A 24,261-nucleotide genomic window follows, 5' to 3' on the forward strand; every position below is an offset into this window, starting at 1 on the left:
AACAAGCTGCTTGAGTTTAAGTTTGTAAGATGTGCAAGAAAGGTACGACAGAGAGAGAGAATTTTGAGATCTTGGGGTGGGGTGGTGTGAAATGTATTAGTGTGATACACTAAAAACATCCCAATAGTGGATAATCAAGGGGCTATAGGGAGGCAGGAACTTAATACAATCACTATCACCAATGAAGTAGTACTCGATAAAATAATGGGACTAAAGGCAGACAAGTCCCCTGGATCTGATGGCTTACATCCCAGGGTCTTAAAAGAAGTGGCTACAGAGATAGTGGATGCATTGGTCGTAATCGACCAAAATTCCATGGATTCTGGGGCGGTCCCAGCGGATTGGAAAACTGCAAATGTAACGCCCCTATTTAAAAAAGGAGGCAGACAAAAAGCAGGAAACTATAGACCAGTTAGCCGAAAATCTGTCATTGAGAATATGCTGGAGTCCATTATTAAGGAAGCAGTAGCAGGACATTTGGAAAAGCATGATTCAATCAAGCAGAGTCAGCATGGTTTTATGAAAGGGAAATCATGTTTGACAAATTTGCTGGAGTTCTTTGAGGATGTAACGAGCAGGGTGGATAAGGGGGAACCAGTGGATGTGATGTATTTGGATTTCCAGAAGGCATTCGAGAAGGTGCCACATAAAAGATTATTGCACAAGATAAAAGTTCACGGGGTTGGGGGTAATATATTAGCATGGATAGAGGATTGACTCACTAACAGAAAACAGAGAGTCGGGATAAATGGATCATTTTCCAGTTGGCAAACAGTAACTGGTGGGGTGCCGCAGGGATCAGTGCTGGGACTCCAACTATTTACAATCTATATTAATAACTTGCATGAAGAGACCGAGTTTAAACTACATATCGATTGGTCAAATCAAATTGCACGGGGTAGCCTGGAGGAGGAATTCATAGAATGCATACGGGATTGTTTCTTAGAACAGTATGTTACAGAACCGACAAGGGAGCAAGCTATCTTCGATCTGGTCCTGTGTAATGAGACAGGAATAATAAACGATCTCCTTGTAAAAGATCCTCTCGGAATGAGAGATCACAGTATGGTTGAATTTGTAATACAGATTGAGGGTGAGGAAGTAGTGTCTCAAACGAGCATACTATGCTTAAACAAAGGGAACTACAGTGGGATGAGGGCAGAGTTGGCTAAAGTAGACTGGAAACACAGACTAAACGGTGGCACAATTGAGGAACAGTGGAGGACTTTGAAGGAGCTCTTTCATAGTGCGCAACAAAAATATATTCCAGTGAAAAAGAAGGGCAGTAAGAGAAGAGATAACCAGCCGTGGATAACCAAGGAAATAAAGGAGAGTATCAAATTAAAAACCAATGCGTATAAGGTGGCCAAGGTTAGTGGGAAACTAGAAGATTGGGAAAATTTTAAACAACAGCAAAGAATGACTAAGAAAGCAATAAAGAAAGGAAAGATAGATTACGAAGGTAAACTTGCGCAAAACATAAAAACAGATAGTAAAACGGAAAAGAGTGACTAAAGTAAATGTTGGCCCCTTAGAAGATGAGAAGGGGGATTTAATAATGGGAAATGTGGAAATGGCTGAGACCTTAAATAATTATTTTGCTTCAGTCTTCACAGTGGAAGACACAAAAACCATGCCAAAAATTGCTGGTCACGGGAATGTGGGAAGGGAGGACCTTGAGACAATCACTATCACTAGGGAGGTAGTGCTGGACAGGCTAATGGGACTCAAGGTAGACAAGTCCCCTGGTCCTGATGAAATGCATCCCAGGGTATTAAAAGCGATGGCGGAAGTTATAGCAGATTCATTCGTTATAATCTACCAAAATTCTCTGGACTCTGGGGAGGTACCAGCGGATTGGAAAGCAGCTAATGTAACGCCTATGTTTAAAAAAGGGGGCAGACAAAAGGCAGGTAACTATAGGCCGGTTAGTTTAACATCTCTAGTGGGGAAAATGCGTGAAACTATCATTGAGGAAGAAATAGCGGGGACATCTAGATAGGAATAGTGCAATCAAGCAGACGCAACATGGATTCATGAAGGGGAAATCATGTTTAACTAATTTACTGGAATTCTTTGAGGATATAACGAGCATGGTGGATAGAGGTGTACCGATGGATGTGGTGTATTTAGATTTCCAAAAGGCATTCGATAAGGTGCCACACAAAAGGTTACTGCAGAAGATAAAGGTACGCGGAGTCAGAGGAAATGTATTAGCATGGATAGAGAATTGGCTAACTAACAGAAAGCAGAGAGTCGGGATAAATGGGTCCTTTTCGGGTTGGAAATCGCTGGTTAGTGGTGTGCCACAGGGATCGGTGCTGGGACCACAACTGTTTACAATATACATCGATGACCTGGAAGAGGGGACAGGGTGTACTGTAACAAAATTTGCAGATGACACAAAGATTAGTGGGAAAGCGAGTTGTGTAGAGGACACCGAGAGGCTGCAAAGAGATTTAGATAGGTTAAGCAAATGGGCTAAGGTTTGGCAGATGGAATACAATGTTGGAAAATGTGAGGTCATCCACCTTTGGGGAAAAAACCAGTAAAAGGGAATATTATTTGAATGGGGAGAAATTACAACATGCTGCGGTGCAGAGGGACCTGGGGGTCCTTGTGCATGAAACTCTTTTTGGAGTTTATCTACAAAACAAAAAAACATTAAACCGTGCCACCCGACCTGGGTGACACACCAGACATTTACAAGGCCCTTTTTTTCCTTTTTTTGTGTGTTTTTCTTTTTTTTTTTGGTTTTTTTTTGGGCACTAAAATCACAATTTTTCCCCAGTGCCCCCTATAAAAGGGAAGGGGACACTAAAAACACCGGCAATTGAAACAAATTATACTTTAAAACGTAAAATCAAATTAAAATTTGGTTGCCGGGCGTGATGATGCACTCCAGTCCCTCCGGTGCCCACCTCTCGCGGAAGGCCGCGAGCGTACCGGTGGACACCGCGTGCTCCATCTCCAAGGACACCCTGGACCGGATGTAAGAGCGGAAGAGAGGCAGGCAGTCAGGTTGAACGACCCCCTCGACCGCCCGCTGCCTGGACCGGCTGATGGCCCCCTTGGCCGTGCCCAGGAGCAGTCCTACGAGGAGGCCCTCGGACCTACCCGCTCCCCTCCGCACAGGGTGCCCAAAGATCAGGAGAGTGGGACTGAAGTGCAGCCAGAATTTCAGGAGCAGCCCCTTCAAATAATGGAACAGGGGCTGCAACCTTGTGCACTCAATAAAAACATGGAACACGGACTCCTCCAGACCGCAGAAATTGCAGGCGGCCTGGGAGTCCGTGAACCGGCTTAAAAATTTGTTGCACGGCACTGCTCCGTGCACCACCCTCCAGGCCAAGTCCCCGACGAATAGTGGGAGGACCCCTGCGTAGAGTGCCCTCCATCGGGGACCCCCGCCTCCTCCGGACGGCAAGATGGTACGCCATGGCGTGTCCGGACGGCAGGCGAGGATGGCAAAGTTGAGAGTGTGCAGGAGCAGCCTGTAGTTTGCAGGTGCAGCAGGTAATCAGGAAGGCAAATGGAATGTTGGCCTTCATTGCGAGAGGGATGGAGTACAAAAGCAGGGAGGTCCTGCTGCAACTGTATAGGGTATTGGTGAGGCCGCACCTGGAGTACTGCGTGCAGTTTTGGTCACCTTACTTAAGGAAGGATATACTAGCTTTGGAGGGGGTACAGAGACGATTCACTAGGCTGATTCCGGTGATGAGGAGGTTACCTTATGATGATAGATTGAGTAGACTGGGTCTTTACTCGTTGGAGTTCAGAAGGATGAGGGGTGATCTTATAGAAACATTTAAAATAATGAAAGGGATAGACAAGATAGAGGCAGAGAGGCTGTTTCCACTGATCGGGGAGACTAGAACTAGGGGGCACAGCCTCAAAATACGGGGAAGCCAATTTAAAACCGAGTTGAGAAGGAATTTCTTCTCCCAGAGGGTTACGAATCTGTGGAATTCTCTGCCCAAGGAAGCAGTTGAGGCTAGCTCATTGACTGTATTCAAATCACAGACAGATAGATTTTTAAGCAATAAGGGAATTAAGGGTTACGGGGAGCGGGCGGGTAAGTGGAGCTGAGTCCACGGCCAGATCAGCCATGATCTTTTTGAATGGCGGAGCAGGCTCGAGGGGCTAGATGGCCTACTCCTGTTCCTAATTCTTATGTTCTTATGTGTAATGTAGCCCAAGTTTGCTGATGATAGAAAGATGGGTGGAAAAGCAAACTGTGAGGAGGACATAAAAAATCTGCAAAGGGATATAGACAGGCTAAGTGAGTGGGCTAAAATTTGGCAGATGGAGTATAATGTGGGAAAATGTGAGGTTATCCACTTTGGCCAAAAAAATAGAAAAGCAAATTATAATTTAAATGGAGAAAAATTGCAAAGTGCTGCAGTACAAAGGGACCTGGGGGTCCTTGTGCATGAAACACAAAGTGAGTATGCAGGTACAGCAAGTAATCAGGAAGGCAAATGGAATGTTGGCCTTTATTGTAAGGGGGATAGAGTATACAGAGGAAACTAAAACTAGGGGAGATAGTTTTAGAATTTAAAACTGAGATGAGGAGGAATTTCTTCTCTGAGGATTGTAAATCTATGGAATCCTCTGCCCCAGAGAGCTGTGGAGGTTGGGTCACTGAATAAATTTAAGGCGGAGATGGACAGATTTTTGAGCGATAAAGGGTTATGGGGAGCGGACAGGGAAGTGGAGCTGAGTCCATGATCAGATCAGATCGTATTGAATGGCGGAGCAGGCTCGAGGGGCCGTATGGCCTACTCCTGCTCCTATTTCTTATGTTCAGACTCTTGATTCATTATAACTTGTATTTGTACAGCACCTTTGAAGTAGTGAATCGTTAGTGGAGGGCATTGGAATAGCCGAGTCTGGAGGTTACAGAGGTGTGCATGAGGTGAAGACTAACTGCTCTTCCCATACCCAAGTCAGTGCACTTGGAAGTAGAGATGTTTTGATAAGATGCTGTAAAAATACAAGTTCTGTTTTATACAAAGCAGATGATGTCTAATATCACCTTGCAAGAGTGTTGACTTATGAGGAAAGGTTGAGTAGGTTGGGCCTCTACTCATTGGAATTCAGAAGAATGCGAGGTGATCTTATCGAAACGAATAAGATTAGGAGGGGGCTTGACGAGGTGGATGCAGAGAGGATGTTTCCACTGAAAGGGGAGACTAGAACTAGAGGGCATAATCTTAGAATAAGGGGCTGCCCATTTAAAACTGAGATGAGAAATTTCTTCTCAGAGGGTTGTGGATCTGTGGAATTCGCTGCCTCAGAGAGCTGTGGAAGCTGGGACATTGAATATATTTAAGACAGTGATAGACAGTTTCTTAACCAATAAGGGGTTATGGAGAGCGGGTGGGGAGGTGGAGCTGAGTCCATGATCAGATCAGCCATGACCTTATTGAATGGCGGAGCAGCCTCAGGGGGCCGTATGGCCGACTCCTGTTCCTATTTCTTATGTTCTTATGTTGTAAGATTTCATGTATATCCTACGAACAGTTGACCTAATCATTTATAAGCGGCAACGTTGTGGGTGAATTCTGGGTGGTTTTAAGAGAAATCCTGCCCCAAAGAGAGCAGGTGCGAGGGGAGAGAGGATGCGGATGGGGGGGTGGAGGCCTTCTGTTTCAATCGTACATTAACAATGAATGGGGATATGTTGATGAAGCTGGGTTCAGTACTCGGACCCTCTGGTTTAGCTCCAGTGCAGCTCAAAGACTGCCGAGTGCCAATCATTCACGGGTTTATAATGTTATAGCTTCGCACTTTAGGTCTTTAAAACAAAAAGTATTCCAAGAATTTACAATGCCGTATTGTGCAGCAGAAATATTCCTTTCACCTGGTGTCAAGCACATTAACGTATTTTCTGCCTCTCTTTCCCCCCACCCTCTCCACTCTCTTCCACTCCCCCCCCCCCCCCCCCCCGTGCTCTTTCTCCCCCCCCCTTCCCGCTCTCCTCCCCCCTCTCTCTCTCTCTCTCTCTCTCTCTCTCTCTCTCTCTCTCTCTCTCTCTCTCTCCCTCCCTCCACCCCTTCTCTTTCTCTCCCACCCCTCTAACCCCCCCCCTTCCTGCTCCCCCCCCACTCTCTCTCTCTCTCTCTCTCCCTCCCTCCCTCCCTCCCTCCCTCCCTCCCTCCCTCCACCCCTTCTCTTTCTCTCCCCCCCCCCCGAATTCCCACTCCCCCTTCTCTTTCTCCCCCTCCCCCTTCTCTTTCTCCCCCTCCCCCTTCTCTTTCTCCCCCCTTCTCTTTCTCTCCCCTCCCTTCTCTTTCTCTCCCCTCCCCCCCCTCTCTTTCTCCCACCCCTTCTCTTTCTCTCCCCTCCCCCCTGCTCTCTCCCTACCCCCCCCCTGCTTTCTCCCCTCCTTCTCTTTCTCTGCCACCCCTCTCCCCCCCCCCCCAAAACCCGGCTCTCTTCCCCCCAACTCACTTTCTCTCTCTACCCCTTCCCCTCCTCTCACTTTCTTCGCCCTCCCGCTATCACTCTCCTCCTCCCTCCCGAATCCAGGAACACAAAGTCCTTCTGACTGGAACCCCTTTGCAGAACACAGTGGAAGAGCTGTTCAGTTTGTTAAATTTCCTCGAACCCATTCACTTTCCTTCTGAGTCCACCTTCATGGAGGAGTTTGGGGACCTGAAGACCGATGAGCAGGTACGTGAGATCTGGCTATGGTTGTTGACCATTATCCCACTTGGGGAAACATAGGAACAGGAGGAGACCGTTCAGCCCCTCGAGCCTGTTCTGCCACTCAGTTGGATCATGGCTGATCTGCATCTAATTAAGATTTCCACCACCTTTTGTGTGAAGAAGTGCTTCCTGACATCACTCCTAAACAGTCTGCCTCTAATTTTAAGGTTATGCCGCATTGTTCTGGAACCGCCACCAGAGGAAATAGTTTATTTTTATACCCTATCAAATCGTTTAACCATCTTGAGCAGCTCAATTAGATGACCCTTAATTTTCTATACTCTTGTCTATGCAACCCGCCCTCCTCATTTACCCTTTGCTGAGGAGCGCTGTCCAGAACTGAACGCAGTTGGGGTCTAATCCGAGCCCCACAGCTGAAGCGTAACATATTCCAGCCCTCGAGATAAAGGGCCTCTTAAATTATTTTTGTATCTATCCATTTCAGTGATTTCTGAGCTTGGCCCTCGAAATCTCTCTGCTCCCCCACAGTTCCTAGTTTCTTGCCATTTAGAAAATAGTCAGATCTATCGTTCTTGAATCCAAAGTGGATCACCTCACACTTTCCCACATTGAACTCCATCTGTCACAGTGTTGCCCACTCACTTAACCTATCAATGTCCCTTTGCAACTTTCTGCTCCCATCTACATTATTTACTGTGCCTCCTAACTTAGTGTCATCAGCAATCTTGGATATATGGCTCTCTTTTCCTTCATCCAAGTAATTTATAAATACAGTGAAAAGCTGAGGCCCCAGTACAGACCCCTGCGGGACACCACAAGTCTCATCCTGCCAATTGGAGCACATTCCCATTATCCCTACCCTCATCGATTCCTTATCCAATCCAACAGCTTGTCTCCATTTCCAGCCACTCTCATAACAGTCTCTAAGTGGAACCTTGTCCGACACCTTGTGGAAGTCCATATAAATAACGTCCATATAAATAACATCCATACACACCACACTTCCTTATCTACCATGTAAGTTACCTCCTCAAAAACTTCAGCGAGGTTTTTTAGACATGATTTACCGTTTACAAATCCAAGCTGGCTTTCTTTAATCAACTCATATTTGTCCAAATGCTCTGTCACTCCATCCTCAATAACAGATTCTAGTAACTTCTTTATGGGTGTGGTTGGCTCCTGCGATGAGTGATTGGACCGGAGTTGCTCCTCCCAGGTCGACTCGGTAATCTGACAGCTGGGCTGGTCTGCAGTTCTCCAGCTGCTGATGGACCAACAAGCTCATCGAGCAGGATCTAAAGAAGCCCAGTAGCCAGTTCCCCACTGGCAGCGTAGTCCGAGTTGGGCAGGCAATGTGAGCCTTGTGCGTGCTGGTAACTGCATGGTTTTAGCTGGTTGAACTTCTGCAATACCGTGCCATCTTTCGAAGGAGATGTTAAATCAAGGCCCCGTGTTTCCTCAAATGAAAGTAAAAGACCATACGGCACAATTCGAAGACGAGCAGGGGAGTTCTTCCAGTGTCCATGCCAATACCACTGCAATATCTTTCTGCTGCTTCGTGGGATCATGCTGTGAACAGTTTGGTTGCTTTATTTGCTGACATAAATGCTTTGGGGTGTTTTGAAGATTTTTGTGTCTCAAACAGCTGGCTAATGAAAAACAAATTGCATCACTGTGCCCAGTCACAAGAGAACTCGACATAAAACTGGAGGCGGCCCCACACCTCGAACTTAGTGCAGTCAGGTGGCTGGCCCGAGTTGTTAGTCTCGCGCTTTTGTATTGGTGCAAATCCAAACCCGCTTTGCATTGGGTTGAAAGCTGCAATGTAACTGGCCTGTGAGATGGAGGTGGTAAGGTCAACATGTTTGCAGCATCTTGAACATTGAAGGATTTTGGCAATGTCCTTTCTCCCTTTTTCCTTCTATGTTGAAATCAAGATTCATCGTACATTCTGTCTCCTACTCTTTTTCCCATAATCTCCTTATCTTCAAACAAGCTACAGGCTTTTAATACCCAACCATTGCCGTTAACGAATCATTACTTCCTGACTTGGTGTACTGTCTATTTTCTCTTCCGCCTCGACTGTTCCCTGCACCATGGCCATTGGCCCTTCACATGGGTTTCCTAATGCTTTTTGTTCTCATTATTGTTTGAAGTTGCCTTCACTTTCTCCAATTTGAAGTGTTAAATGCTTCTTTGTGATCACATTCATTTGGGGGTGGTCCCTTGGCCCAAGCAGGGTGCTGTTGGCTGGGTCACTAATGTCGCCCATTTCCCCTGTGATAGGTGAAGAAGCTGCAGGCAGTGCTGAAGCCCATGATGCTTCGCAGACTGAAGGACGATGTGGAGAAAAACCTGGCTCCGAAGGAGGAGACCATCATTGAGGTGGAACTGACCAACATCCAGAAAAAATACTACAGGGCCATCCTGGAGAGGAACTTCTCCTTCCTGGCCAAAGGAGCCAACCAGGCCAACATGCCGAATCTGCTCAATACCATGATGGAGCTGAGAAAGTGCTGTAACCACCCCTACCTGATCAATGGTGAGTCCAGCGTATCACACTCAACTTCATGGTGTTTACATTCTCATCCCTCCACGGCCTCGCCCCTCCCTATCTCTGTAACCTCCTCCGAGATCTCTGCGCTCCTCCAATTCTGGCCTCTGAATTTAATCGCTCCACCATAGGCGGCCATGCTTTCAGCTGCCTGGGCCCTAAGCTCTGGAATTCCCTCCCTAAACCTCTCTGTCTCTCCTTTAAGACGCTCTTTAAAACCTACTTCTTTTACCAAGCTTTCAATCACCTGTCCTAATATCTTGTTTTGTGGCTCAGCATCAAATTTTGTCTGATGCCCCTATGAAGCACCTTAAGGGCGCTATATAATTGCAAATTGTTGTTTAATTCCTAGCACTAAACTGTAGCCAGACTATCTGGTATAAAGTATTTGTGTGCTGGGAAACTCAACCCTTGTTGGGAGGTGCAGAATTACTGGATTGGGGGGAGAGGGAAGGTAGTAGTCCTTGCCTGGTCTGAACACAGACCAACTTGGTAAGTAAGTAGCCAAAATAACATTTTGTACATATACGTGGTCCATTCAGACTCGCTTGTTATGTTTGGCCAAGATGCAGAAGCATTTTGTAAAGGAGGGGAGTGGTTTCCCCATATGCCTCAGGTAAGTGTACCGTGTGATGCATTGAGCAGTGCAAAGTAAAAGGCTCCAGGTGCAATCCAGGTGCGATGTTGGCTAGGAAGGCAGTACGACCCTCATATCCCCAAGTAGGAAACGTTTCGAGCTCCTGATTGCTCTGTGATAGGGACCAGATAGCCCTGCTGGAAGATGCGAGTGTTTGGCTATCTGGTGACCATTGGATCTGGCTCAGCTGTGATGCTCTCTATGGTCAAACTCTCACTGTCCACCGGAACAGTGGTCACTCGGGTGAAGGTTAAGGGAGATTTAACGGAGGTGTTCAAAATTGAGGGGTTTTGGCAGAATAAATAAGGAAAAATTGAGGGTGGGTAACTAGAGGACACAGATTTGGGGTAATTGGCAAGAAGTACAGAGGGGTGATGAGAATTGTTTTACGCAGCGAGTTGTTGTGATCGGGAACATGCTGTCTGAAAGGGCGGTGGGAACAGATTCAACAGTAACTTTCAGACAGGGAATTGGTTAAATACTTTGAAAAGGAAAAATGCTGGGCTATGGGGAAAGAGCGGGGGAGTGGAACTGATTGGATCGCTCTTGTACCCCCAGAGAGCCTGCGTGAGTCAATGCTTGTGGGAGAGGAAGGTGATGGGCATGTGGAAAAGTGGAGGAGGGGGAACAAAAATAAGAGTCTAAATGGAGCATGTAGGTGAGGATTCCTGCATCAGGGACCGGACTGATCTTCCCTGCAGAGGAAAGATGTATAATGTGAATTTAAATTTTGATTCCTGGTAGGTGCTGAGGAGAAAATCCTGGATGAATTCCGCGAAGTGCACAATCCCGACGCTCCTTATTTTCAGCTGCAGGCCATGATTCAGGCAGCGGGTAAATTGGTGCTGATCGATAAGCTGTTGCCCAAACTGATTGCTGGCGGACACAAGGTGCTAATATTCTCCCAGATGGTGCGTTGCCTGGATATACTCGAAGATTATCTGATCCACAGACGGTGAGACCTCTCCGCATACTGTGCCTGGACCGCTTCCCCGGTTACGGGCATCGAGAATGATTCTCTGTGGCTGGTGACGCCAATTAAAGCGCACCCGATTCGATTCAGTAAGATTGCATAGGATGTGCCCCATGTTCTGATTATAACTCCCTTGCTGGCTGAGTGTATAAAGGCACTAAGCTATACAGATCTGAAGGCTCCAGCTTTAATTCCTAGTTTTGCTGAAATTTTTGACCTCACCTGGAGGTAGCACTTGGGCTCGGGGAAGGGACAAAAATAAGCCAGCGTCTGTTCCCGATGGCTGCCCAGTCATACCCACAGGATGTCGGGTGGGGTATTGACTCAGCAACGATAAAGAAATGGTGATATCAGTCCAATTCAGAACGGTGTGTGATTACGAGGTGGTGTGCTAGCTTGCTACTCTTGCCTTTTTAAATGGAAGGGGGTAGAAGGGGCTGTTGAAATAACCTTGTGAGTTGCTGCAGTGCATCCTGTTTTTGGTACACACTGCAACCATAGCGCGCTGCTTGAAAATGTGGAAGCAGATTCAGCAATACTTTTCAAAAAATAATTGAATATATGCTTGAAAAGGAAACATTTGCAGGGCTGTGGGGAAAGACGTATAAAATTCTGATGGGACTGGACAGGTTAGAGGCAGGAAGAATGTTCCCGATGTTGGGGAAGTCTAGAACCAGGGGTCACAGTCTAAGGATAAGGGGTAAGCCATTTAGGACTGAGATGAGGAGAAACTTCTTCACCCAGAGAGTGGTGAACCTGTGGAATTCTCTACCACAGAAAGTTGTTGAGGCCAGATCTTTAGATATATTCAAAAGGGAATTAGATATGGCCCTTACGGTCAAAGGGATCAAGGAAGGGGTATGGAGAGAAAGCAGGAAAAGGGGTACTGAGGGAATGATCAGCCATGATCTGATTGAATGGTGGTGCAGGCTCGAAGGGCCGAATGGCCTGCTAATTTCTGTTTCTATGGGAGTGGGACTAATTGGATCACTCTTTCAAAGAGCCGGCACAGGCAATGGGCTGAATGGCGGCCTCCTGTGCTGTAAGATACTATGAAGTACAAACTCGCTAGTTTAAAAACTCGACCGTTGTCTGTTTTAAAATGTTTTAGGTACACCTACGAGCGCATTGATGGCAGGGTAAGGGGCAACCTGAGACAGGCTGCGATTGACCGCTTCTCCAAGCCGGACTCCGACCGCTTTGTGTTTCTGCTCTGTACCAGGGCAGGAGGTCTTGGCATCAATCTTACTGCGGCAGACACTTGTATCATCTTCGATTCGGATTGGAACCCACAGAATGACCTGCAGGTGAGTTTCCCAGTGAGCTGCACAGGGGAAGCTCCTTGACAGCGAGTACTGCTAATTGATCTGCCCTTGGAGCTGCACAGACGCTGCAGAGCACTTCGCTCACTAATCCTCTTCAATGAGTGCGGCTTTATTGAAGCTCATTGTGGAATCGCCTCTGGGTTAGTTGTGGCCCCTGGGCCATCTCTGGGGGTTTCCAATAGACTAATTGAGGATTCTTTAACTCATGCAAACAAGAAAAGTAATGAGGCTAATTCTAATGAGGGATGAAAAGTTTTAAAAATGGACTTGCTGTTTAGGAGCCGCAAGGCAAGTTCTTGGTGTACTGACTGGAAAAGCCGATCATGGAGTGAGGCGGGTGAAGGGAACGGTGGCTGAATGATGTGAAGGATTGGGCAGGGGTAATGTCAGGCTGATTCAAACTACCCATAAAGACCAGAAAATGTGAAGTGTACTGGCTTCCGAGAGAGAGACTGAATGAAGGGATCAGAGGGAGAGAACGAATGCAGAGACAGAATGAAAGAATATGTCTGCCAGTAATGTTCTAGTAAATGGTTGAGAAGAGATTCTGTGGGTGCAGTCTGAGGTTCTGTGAATGTTTTTTGGGGGGGCTGCAGGGCCCTTCATTCCTGTGCTGGTCTCGGCAGTGTTACTGCGGAAAGTGCTCGGCATTTTCCATCCAACATCGCAGGTAACGTTAAAAAAAAGATATAGTCGTGGCCTCATCCAAAATGAGATAGTGTGCCTGGAGAGGCAGTGAATGTAGCTAAGAAAATTGGATCAGAGCATGGCCCAACCATAGCGTTTCTTGGTGTGTTCCATTCCCCTCCTCTACAGTATTTGGTGATCTGAATGTGCTGTGTCTTAAAGAGATCACTTCTACCTGAACAGGTTGTCCCTTACCTTGTTTCCAGGCTCAGGCACGATGTCACAGGATAGGACAGAGTAAAGCAGTTCAAGTGTATCGCCTAATAACTCGCAACTCGTACGAGCGAGAGATGTTCGACAAGGCCAGTCTCAAGCTGGGTCTCGACAGAGCTGTGCTGCAAGCAATGAATCGCAGAGGAAACACTAACGGGGTAAGGTGGTCTGATGTGCTACTGTTTGCACACACCATTTTGGAATGCATGTGCTTGCTGAGGTGGGTGAATGGTGGTACTAGGAATTGGAAGGACCCAGTGTCCCAGGACAGATACAGCACAGATTAAAGCTCCCTCTACACTGTCCCATCAAACCCTCCCAGGGCAGGTACAGGGGGTTAGATACAGTGTAAAGCTCCCTCTACACTGTCCCATCAAATCCTGCCAGGGCAGGTACAGGGGGTTAGATACAGTGTAAAGCTCCCTCTACACTGTCCCATCAAACGCTCCCAGGGCAGGTACAGCATGGGGTTAGATACAGAGTAAAGCTCCCTCTACACTGTCCCATCAAACGCTCCCAGGGCAGGTACAGCATGGGGTTAGATACAGAGTAAAGCTCCCTCTACACTGTCCCATCAAACACTCCCAGGGCAGGTACAGGGGGTTAGATACAGAGTAAAGCTCCCTCTACACTGTCCCATCAAACACTCCCAGGGCAGGTACAGCATGGGGTTAGATACAGAGTAAAGCTCCCTCTACACTGTCCCATCAAACACTCCCAGGGCAGGTACAGCATGGGGTTAGATACAGAGTAAAGCTCCCTCTACACTGTCCCATCAAACACTCCCAGGGCAGGTACAGGGGGTTAGATACAGAGTAAAGCTCCCTCTACACTGTCCCATCAAACGCTCCCAGGGCAGGTACAGCACGGGGTTAGATACAGAGTAAAGCTCCCTCTACACTGCCCCATCAAACACTCCCAGGGCAGGTACAGGGGGTTAGATACAGAGTAAAGCTCCCTCTACACTGTCCCATCAAACGCTCCCAGGGCAGGTACAGCACAGAGTAAATTTGAGGTGGATTCTTTGAGATGTACCTGTTGAAGTATTTGCAGATGCCAGTTAGGCTCCCGTTGTGTAACTGCTAATTTAAGAGTGACTTTGGGTGGAGGCCTGGGAGCAGCTCCTCCACCTACTGGTTCTCTCAGCTGCAGAAAGAGAAACAATATGGACTGCAAAAGTAAGCTAAGGGCAGTCTGTTTCCAGAAAAATCCCTCCTTTCCAGCTGCTAATTATTTTCTCAGTGTGGCTTCCTTGATGGTCATTGCAGTTCAGGACAGCTTCATATTGAAGCCACTGTCACAATTGATGTCTGGGTGGCTTCCTGTACAGGTGCAGCCACTGTCGAAGATCGAAGTTGAAGATCTGTTACGTAAAGGAGCGTACGGAGCCCTGATGGATGAGGAGGATGAAGGGTCAAAGTTTTGTGAAGAGGACATTGATCAGATTCTTCTTCGGCGAACTCGCACCATCACCATTGAATCGGAAGGAAAGGGCTCGACCTTCGCCAAGGTTTGTAGCAGCATTGTGTTACAGCGTTACCGGTCCCACTCCAAACACACTGCCTTCCTCTCGCAGAGGGTGACTCAGCTGCTCATCATTTCCAGTCTTCCTTGTTCATAGCAGATTGTGCAGTTAGTGCTTTGTAAGCTGGATGTTAATTGGTGGCTGGAGTGGAATATTTTAACTGCTGCTATTGCACGAGGGAAGGGGAGGTCAAGAGTAATCGCAATAACCTGTTTGCTGCTGTACTGGCCGATGGCTGTTGGTGAGCGCATGACGCAGTCCAGTGAGCACATGACACAGTGTGGTATGATCCAGTGAGCACATGACAGTGTGGCACTGAACCAGTGAGCACATGACGCAGTGTGGTACTGAACCAGTGAGCACATGACAGTGTGGTATTGAACCAGTGAGCACATGACAGTGTGGTACTGAACCAGTGAGCACATGACCAGTGTGGTACTGAACCAGTGAGCACATGACAGTGTGGTATTGAACCAGTGAGCACATGACCAGTGTGGTACTGAACCAGTGAGCACATGACGCAGTGTGGTACTGAACCAGTGAGCACATGACACAGTGTGGTATTGAACCAGTGAGCACATGACACAGTGTGGTACTGAACCAGTGAGCACATGACCAGTGTGGTACTGAACCAGTGAGCACATGACGCAGTGTGATACTGAACCAGTGAGCACATGACAGTGTGATACTGAACCAGTGAGCACATGACACAGTGTGGTACTGAACCAGTGAGCACATGACACAGTGTGGTACTGAACCAGTGAGCACATGACCAGTGTGGTACTGAACCAGTGAGCACATGACGCAGTGTGATACTGAACCAGTGAGCACATGACACAGTGTGATACTGAACCAGTGAGCACATGACGCAGTGTGATACTGAACCAGTGAGCACATGACACAGTGTGATACTGAACCAGTGAGCACATGACGCAGTGTGATACTGAACCATACAGAACAGAAAAGTGTCCAGTTTGATTGCTCAACAGAGATGCCTGAAGGAGCCATGGTTTTCCTCTGGCTTGTGCTTTGGGCTGGGAAATCGATAAGTTCCGGCCCCTGGTTGCTTTCCTTTTCCATTTCTGGGATGTGGGCGTCGCTGGCAAGGCCTGCATTTATTGCCCATCCCTATTTGCCCTTGAGAAGGTGGTGGTGAGCTGCCTTGAACTGCTGCAGTCCGTGTGGTGAAGGTGCTCCCACCACGCTGTTAGTGAGGAGGTTCCAGGACTTTGACCCAGCAACAATGATGGAACAGCAATATATTTCCATGTCAGTGTGGTGAGTGACTTGGAGGGGAACATGGAGGTGGTGGTGTTCCCATACGCCTGCTGCCCTTGTCCTTCTAGGTGGTAGAGGCCACGGTTTGGGAGGTGCTGTAGATGGTACACACTGCAGCCACGCTGCGCCGCTATCCAGTGACCTGTGCTGGAAAGTGTCCTGATGTGAGCATTGGATGGATGGTCTCAGTTGTTCTGTTCACTCTCCCCTTCCCCATCATTGAATGACCCGCCAACATTCACTGTCCAATCTTCTCACCACATCCGTGACGATCACCCACCTGGGTGAGCAGCAGAGACATTCAGGAGGAATCCTACCATAGCAGAGGAGAACTTTAGAATTTATAGCACCCAAGGAGGCCATTTGTCCTGTCGTTTCTGTGCCGGCTCTTTGGAGTAAACCCAAGCGAATCCCACTGCCCCGCACTCTCCCCATAGCCCTGTATCAATCCCCAAACTAATCCCACTGCCCCGCACTCTCCCCATAGCCCTGTATCAATCCCCAAACTAATCCCACTGCCCTGCTCTCCCCATAGCCCTGTACCAATCCCAAACTAATCCCACTGCCCCGCACTCTCCCCATAGCCCTGTATCAATCCCAAACTAATCCCACTGCCCCGCTCGCTCCACATAGTCCTGTATTAATCCCACTGCCCCACTCTCTCCATAGCCCTGTATCAATCCCAAACTAATTCCACTGACCCGCGCTCTCCCCATAATCTTATATCTTCCTCTGCTTCAAATATTTATCCACTTTCCCTTAAAAGATGCAATGGTCTCTGCCTCAACCCCTCCCTGTGGCAAACCATTCCCTGCTCCAACAACCGTGTGTGAAGACATTTCTCCGAATCCGTCGCTTCACTCTCCTACTGATTATTTTAAATTGTCGACGTCTCATCACTGACTCCCCAGGAAATAGTCTTTTTTTGCCATTGCCACGAGGAGAGGAGGAACACTGGAAGGAATAAATTAATTAAAAAAGTTGGCTAACTTTCTCCATTTAATTAACATATTAGAGAGTCTTAGACATGTAATTTGAGGCTTGACTACTCCAATTCAGTGACTATTTCTCCCTGGGGCGGGGGGGAGGGGAGTGTTCCTCGGAGTCCTGCTCACAGAGTCCCCCGACTGGGTTGAATGTGAGGCCACATGGAACGACCGATCTTGCTAGTCCATGACCGATCTTGCTAGTCCAGCCTCTGTCCTTGTTCCTGTGGATCATGAGGTAATCTGGGATCACTTTGTGAGATCCATCATGTTGAGCAGTGAGACTGTGCTCCCTAAGGATGTTGGGTAATCCTGTACCATGTGGGAACTCAGGGACGACTCCAGTGTCCCTGACGACTACGTGTGCGGGAAGTGTATCCGCCTCCAGCTCCTGACAGACCGCGTTGCGGAGTTGGAGCTGAGGGTGGATTCACTCTGGAGCATCCACAATGCTGAGAATGACGTGAGTATCACGTGTAGCGAGTTGGTCTTACCGCAGGTGAAGGGTCCACAGCCAGATAGGGAATGGAAGACCAGCAGAAAGAGCAGTGCAAGGAAGGTAGTGCAGGGGTCCCTTGTGGTCATCCCCCTGCAAAACAGATACACTGCTTTGAGTACTGTTGAGGGGGATGACTCATCAGGGGAGGGCAGCAGCAGCCAAGTTCATGGCACCGTGGCTGGCTCTGTTGCACAGGAGGGCAGGAAAAAGAGTGGGAGAGCGATAATGATAGGGGATTCAATGGTAAGGGGAATAGATAGGCGTTTCTGCGGCCGCAATCGAGACTCCAGGATGGTATGTTGCCTCCCTGGTGCAAGGGTCAAGGATGTCTCGGAGCGGGTGTAGGACATTCTAAAAAGGGAGGAAGAACAGCCACGAATTTAAGGAGCTGGGAGCTAAATTAAAAAGTAGGACCTCAAAAGTAGTAATCTCGGGATTGCTACCAGTGCCACGTGCTAGTCAGAGTAGGAATCGCAGGATAGCGCAGATGAATACGTGGCTTGAGCAGTGGTGCAGCAGGGAGGGATTCAAATTCCTGGGGCATTGGAACCGGTTCTGGGGGAGGTGGGACCAGTACAAAGCGGACGGTCTGCACCTGGGCAGGACTGGAACCAATGTCCTCGGGAGAGTGTTTGCTAGTGCTGTTGGGGAGGAGTTAAACTAATATGGCAGGGGGATGGGAACCAATGCAGGGAGACAGAGGGAAACAAAAAGGAGACAAAAACAAAAGACAGAAAGGAGATGAGGAAAAGTGGAGGGCAGAGAAACCCAAGGCAAAAAACAAAAAGGGCCACTGTACAGCAAAATTCTAAAAGGACAAAGGGTGTTAAAAAAACAAGCCTGAAGGCTTTGTGTCTTTATGGAAGGAGTATCCGTAATAAGGTGGATGAATTAACTGCAAATAGATGTTAACAAATATGATGTGATTGGGATTACGGAGACGTGGCTCCAGGATGATCAGGGCTGGGAACTCAACATCCAGGGGTATTCAACATTGAGGAAAGATAGAATAAAAGGAAAAGGAGGTGGGGTAGCATTGCTGGTTAAAGAGAAGATTAATGCAATAGCTAGAATGGACATTAGCTTGGATGATGTGGAATCTATATGGGTAGAGCTGCAGAACACCAAAGGGCAAAAAACGTTAGTGGGAGTTGTGTACAGACCTCCAAATAGCAGTAGTGATGTTGGGGAGGGCATCAAACAGGAAATTAAGGGTGCATGCAATAAGGATGCAGCAGTTATAATGGGTGACTTTATTATGCACATAGATTGGGCTAACCAAACTGGAAGCAATACGGTGGAGGAGGATTTCCTGGAGTGCATAAGGGATGGTTTTCGAGACCAATATGTCGAGGAACCAACCAGGGGGGAGGCCATCTTAGACTGGGTGTTGTGTAATGAGAGAGGATTAATTAGCAATCTCGTTGTGCGAGGCCCCTTGGGGAAGAGTGACCATAATATGGTGGAATTCTGCATTAGGATGGAGAATGTAACAGTTAATTCAGAGACCATGGTCCAGAACTTAAAGAAGGGTAACTTTGAAGGTATGAGGTGTGAATTGGCTAGGATTGATTGGCGAATGATACTTAAGGGGTTGACTGTGGATGGGCAATGGCAGACATTTAGAGACCGCATGGATGAACTACAACAATTGTACATTCCTGTCTGTCGTAAAAATAAAAAAGGGAAGGTGGCTCAACTGTGGCTATCAAGGGAAATCAGGGATAGTATTAAAGCCAAGGAAGTGGCATACAAATTGGCCAGAAATAGCAGTGAACCCGGAGACTGGGAGAAATTTAGAACTCAGCAGAGGAGGACAAAGGGTTTGATTAGGGCAGGGAAAATGGAGTACGAGAAGAAGCTTGCAGGGAACATTAAGACGGATTGCAAAAGTTTCTATAGATATGTAAAGAGAAAAAGGTTAGTAAAGACAAACGTAGGTCCCCTGCAGTCAGAATCAGGGGAAGTGATAACGGGGAACAAAGAAATGGCAGACCAATTGAACAAGTACTTTGGTTCAGTATTCACTGAGGAGGACACAAACAACCTTCCGGATATAAGAGGGGTCAAAGGGTCTAGTAAGGAGGAGGAACTGAGGGAAATCCTTATTAGTCGGGAAATTGTGTTGGGGAAATTAATGGGATTGAAGGCCGATAAATCCCCAGGGCCTGATGGACTGCATCCCAGAGTACTTAAGGAGGTGGCCTTGGAAATAGCGGATGCATTGACAGTCATTTTCCAACATTCCATTGACTTTGGATCAGTTCCTATCGAGTGGAGGGTAGCCAATGTAACCCCACTTTTTAAAAAAGGAGGGAGAGAGAAAACAGGGAATTATAGACCGGTCAGCCTGACATCGGTAGTGGGTAAAATGATGGAATCAATTATTAAGGATGTCATAGCAGCGCATTTGGAAAGAGGTGACATGATAGGTCCAAGTCAGCATGGATTTGTGAAAGGGAAATCATGCTTGACAAATCTTCTGGAATTTTTTGAGGATGTTTCCAGTAGAGTGGACAAGGGAGAACCAGTTGATGTGGTATATTTGTACTTTCAGAAGGCTTTCGACAAGGTCCCACACAAGAGATTAATGTGCAAAGTTAAAACACATGGGATTGGGGGTAGTGTGCTGACATGGATTGAGAACTGGTTGTCAGACAGGAAGCAAAGAGTAGGAGTAAATGGGTACTTTTCAGAATGGCAGGCAGTGACTAGTGGGGTACCGCAAGGTTCTGTGCTGGGGCCCCAGCTGTTTACACTGTACATTAATGATTTAGACAAGGGGTTTAAATGTAGTATCTCCAAATTTGCGGATGACACTAAGTTAGGTGGCAGTGTGAGCTGCGAGGAAGATGCTATGAGGCTGCAGAGCGACTTGGATAGGGTAGGTGAGTGGGCAAATGCATGGCAGGTGAAGTATAATGTGGATAAATGTGAGGTTATCCACTTTGGTGGTAAAAACAGAGAGACAGACTATTATCTGAATGGTGACAGATTAGGAAAAGGGGAGGTGCAACGAGACCTGGGTGTCATGGTACATCAGTCATTGAAGGTTGGCATGCAGGTACAGCAGGTGGTTAAGAAAGCAAATGGCATGTTGGCCTTCATAGCGAGGGGATTTGAGTACACGGGCAGGGAGGTGTTGCTACAGTTGTACAGGGCATTGGTGAGGCCACACCCTGGAGTATTGTGTACAGTTTTGGTCTCCGAACCTAAGGAAGGATATTCTTGCTATTGAGGGAGTGCAGCGAAGGTTCACCAGACTGATTCCCGGGATGGCGGGACTGACCTATCAAGAAAGACTGGATCAACTGGGCTTGTATTCACTGGAGTTCAGAAGAATGAGAGGGGATCTCATAGAAACGTTTAAAATTCTGATGGGTTTAGACAGGTTAGATGCAGAAAGAATGTTCCCAATGTTGGGGAAGTCCAGAACCAGGGTCACAGTCTAAGGATAAGGGGTAAGCCATTTAAGACCGAGATGAGGAGAAACTTCTTCACCCAGAGAGTGGTGAACCTGTGGAATTCTCTACCACAGAAAGTTGTTGAGGCCAATTCACTAAATATATTCAAAAAGGAGTTAGATGTTGTCCTTACTACTAAGGGGATCAAGGGGTATGGCGAGAAAGCAGGAATCGGGTACTGAAGTTGCATGTTCAGCCATGAACTCATTGAATGGCGGTGCAGGCTCGAAGGGCCGAATGGCCTACTCCTGCACCTATTTTCTGTGTTTCTATGTTTCTACATCGACCCGAGCTCAATGCGTTCATTCGGGCCTGTTTTCAGCATGCTGTTAAAACACATTCGCCTTCAGACAGCATAGCGTCATCGAGCATAAAAACATAAGAAATAGGAGCACGAGTCAGCCATACGGCCCCTCGAGCCTGCTCCGCCATTCAATAAGATCATGGCTGATCATTCCCTCAGTACCCCTTTCCTGCTTTCTCTCCATACCCCTTGATCCCTTTAGCCGTAAGGGCCATATCTAACTCCCTCTTGAATATATCTAACAAACTGGCATCAACAACTCTCTGCGGCAGAGAATTCCACAGGTTAACAACTGTCTGAGTGAAGAAGTTTCTCCTCATCTCAGTCCTAAATGGCCTACCCCTTATCCTAAGACTGTGTCCTCTGCTGCTGGACTTCCCCAACATCGGGAACAATCTACCCGCATCTAACCTGTCCCGCCCCGTCAGAATCTTGTATGTTTCTTTGAGATCCCCTCTCATCCTTCTAAACTCCAATGTATAAAGGCCCAGTTGATCCAGTTTCTCCTCATATGTCAGTCCAGCCATTCTGGGAATCAGTCTGGTGAACCTTCGCTGCACTCCCTCAATAGCAAGAACGTTCTTCCTCAGATTAGGAGACCAAAATTGAACACAATATTCCAGGCGAGGCCTCACCAAGGCCCTGTACAACTGCAGTAAGACCCCCCTGCTCCTATACCCAAATCTCCTAGCTATGAAGGCCAACATACTATTTGCCTTCTTAACCGCCTGCTGTACCTGTATGCCAACTTTCAATGACTGATGTACCATGACACCCGGGTCTCGTTGCACCTCCCTTTTTCCTAATCTTCCACCATTCAGATAATCTGTCTACGCGTTTTTGCCCCCAATGTGGATAACCTCACATTTATCCACATTATACTGCATCTGCCATGCATTTGCCCACTCACCTAACCTGTCTAAGTCACCCTGCAGCCTCTTAGCGTCCCCCTCACAGCTCACACCACCACCCAGTTTAGTGTCATCTTGGAGATATTACACTCAATTCCTTCATCCAAATCATTGATGTATATTGTAAAGAGTTGGGGTCCCAGCACAGAGCCCTGCGGCACCCCACTAGTCACTGCCTGCCATTCTGAAAAGGACCCGTTTATCCCGACTCTCTGTTTCCTGTCTGCCAACCAGTTCTCTATCCACGTCAGTATATTACCCCCAATACCATGTGCTTTGATTTTGCACACCAGTCTTTTGAAAGTCCAAATACACCACATCCACTGATTCTCCCTTGTCCAATCTACTAGTTACATCCTCAAAAAATTCCACAAGATTTGTCGAGCATGATTTCCCTTTCATAAATCCATGTTGACTTGGACCGATCCTGTCACTGCTTTCCAAATTCGCTGCTATTTCATCTTTAATAATTGATTACAACATTTTCCCCACCACTGATGTCAGGCTAACCAGTCTATAATTTACCCCATTGAGGCCCATCGCATGGGAAACTAAAACTCGGGAACATAGTCTCAGAATAAGGGGCTGCCCATTTAAAACTGAGATGAGGAGAAATTTCTTCTCAGAGGGTTGTAAATCTGTGGAATTCTCTGCCCCAGAGAGCTGTGGAGGCTGGGTCATTGAATATATTAAAGGCGGAGAAAGACAGATTTTTGAACGATAAGGGAGTAAAGGATTATGGGGAGCGGAGCAGGGAATTAGAGCTGAGTCCATGATCAGATCAGCCATGATCTTATTGAGTGGTGGAAAAGGCTCGAGGGATCAAATGGCCGACTCCTGCTCCTATTTCTTATGTCTCCCCCTCCCTGATGTGTCGCAGTGTCTGTAGCTCGGACTCCAGCTCATCAACACGGAGCCCAAGTTCCTCGAGCTGCAGACACTTGCTGCGGATGTGGTTGCGATGGACCTCAATGGGGTCAACCAGCTCCCACATGCTGCAGAAGCACACCACCTGCCCTGCCATCTCTAGTGTATTTAATGAATTAGATTTAGTTATTAATCCCAGTCCCTATTCGAAGGCACTTCATTTAAAGCAAGAAAAGAGAAAGAAACACTCACTAACCAATCACTCCCTTGCTTTCCTGTGACCTCAAATGCCGTCGCCCTGTTCTCCTTTGTCGCCGTCTCGTGCCTGCTCGCGCTGCTCCCGGCGATGGCTGCTTGCACTTTTCTCCCCAGTGCCGGTGTTGTTCCCTCACAGGTCGGGTCGGGAAGGTGTACTGATTCCCTGGGCCGCTGCTTTTCGCCCCACTACCGGTGTGGTGCTCCTTCACAGGTCGGATCGAGAAGGTGCGCATGTTGTGCTACTTAATTCTGTTCTCCTCAGACCTCCCTTTGTAAGTTCAGGACTGCCCCGGCTGAGTAATCTTAATATCATTTGCAGATCCTTTTTATATCTGTTAGTCACTTGTCGTATTTACAGCTCCATTATAAAGAGCTGTTGTTTTTAACACCTCTGCAACTCTGCTGTGATTTGTTTCTGCTCCAGGCCAGTTTTGTGGCTTCAGGGAATAGAACGGACATCTCCTTAGATGACCCCAACTTCTGGCAGAAATGGGCCAAAATTGCAGAGCTGGATATAGAGTTGAAAAATGGAAAAGTAAGTGGCTTCATCGGTGCTTTTCTTGACGAGGGCTCGCACATGTCATAATTTCTGAAAACATTAAAAATGGGACAGTCGTGGCTCTAGAATTGGTTACTGTGCTATGGCCAGATTACTACCTGACCCGAGCTGACCTAATGACTCACCTGGGGTCCCTGTACTGGAACAGCCCCTATCTGTCTCTTGGTCTCTCTTTAAACCGTGTACCATGTGATGCGGAAGGCAGATCTTTGCCAATGCAACTCTGGTTTTGGCCGTGCTATGTCTCTCCTCGTCCTTACTCTCTGCGGGGAGGTGCTCAGTCTCTACCCAGCATGTGTCTCAGCGATATGGCAGAGATCAGAAACTTGTCCGGACAGGGCATCACGGATGTGGCGTAAACATTAATCTACATTATTGTCAAACAGTTGGGTAGATTATAGCCCACACGTGTTTGCGTGTGTCTGTCTGTATTTTTATATAATATATTGTCTGCGTGCACGTCCTGTGCCTCCACTGGCAGGGTGGTGTATTTACAGCGTGACGTGTTTACAGGATAAATGTTGACATAGGAATTCATAATGGAAA

General features: G+C 47.4%; 1 protein-coding gene across 1 annotated transcript in view; it reads left to right on the forward strand.

Annotated features, from left to right (window-relative positions):
- chd6 (chromodomain helicase DNA binding protein 6) overlaps positions 1–24,261 on the forward strand; it is a 237,136-nt gene that overhangs the window by 152,641 nt on the left and 60,234 nt on the right. Inside the window, exons 14-20 of the mRNA XM_070894909.1 lie at positions 6,535–6,678; positions 8,962–9,217; positions 10,611–10,821; positions 11,951–12,146; positions 13,058–13,222; positions 14,395–14,574; positions 23,581–23,691. Of these exons, the coding sequence (XP_070751010.1) occupies positions 6,535–6,678; positions 8,962–9,217; positions 10,611–10,821; positions 11,951–12,146; positions 13,058–13,222; positions 14,395–14,574; positions 23,581–23,691 (1,263 nt within the window). The remainder of the gene's footprint in view (positions 1–6,534; positions 6,679–8,961; positions 9,218–10,610; positions 10,822–11,950; positions 12,147–13,057; positions 13,223–14,394; positions 14,575–23,580; positions 23,692–24,261) is intronic.

This window comes from Pristiophorus japonicus, chromosome 12 (assembly GCF_044704955.1).
Source record: "Pristiophorus japonicus isolate sPriJap1 chromosome 12, sPriJap1.hap1, whole genome shotgun sequence".
In the NCBI taxonomy this organism is placed as follows: Eukaryota; Metazoa; Chordata; class Chondrichthyes; family Pristiophoridae; genus Pristiophorus; species Pristiophorus japonicus.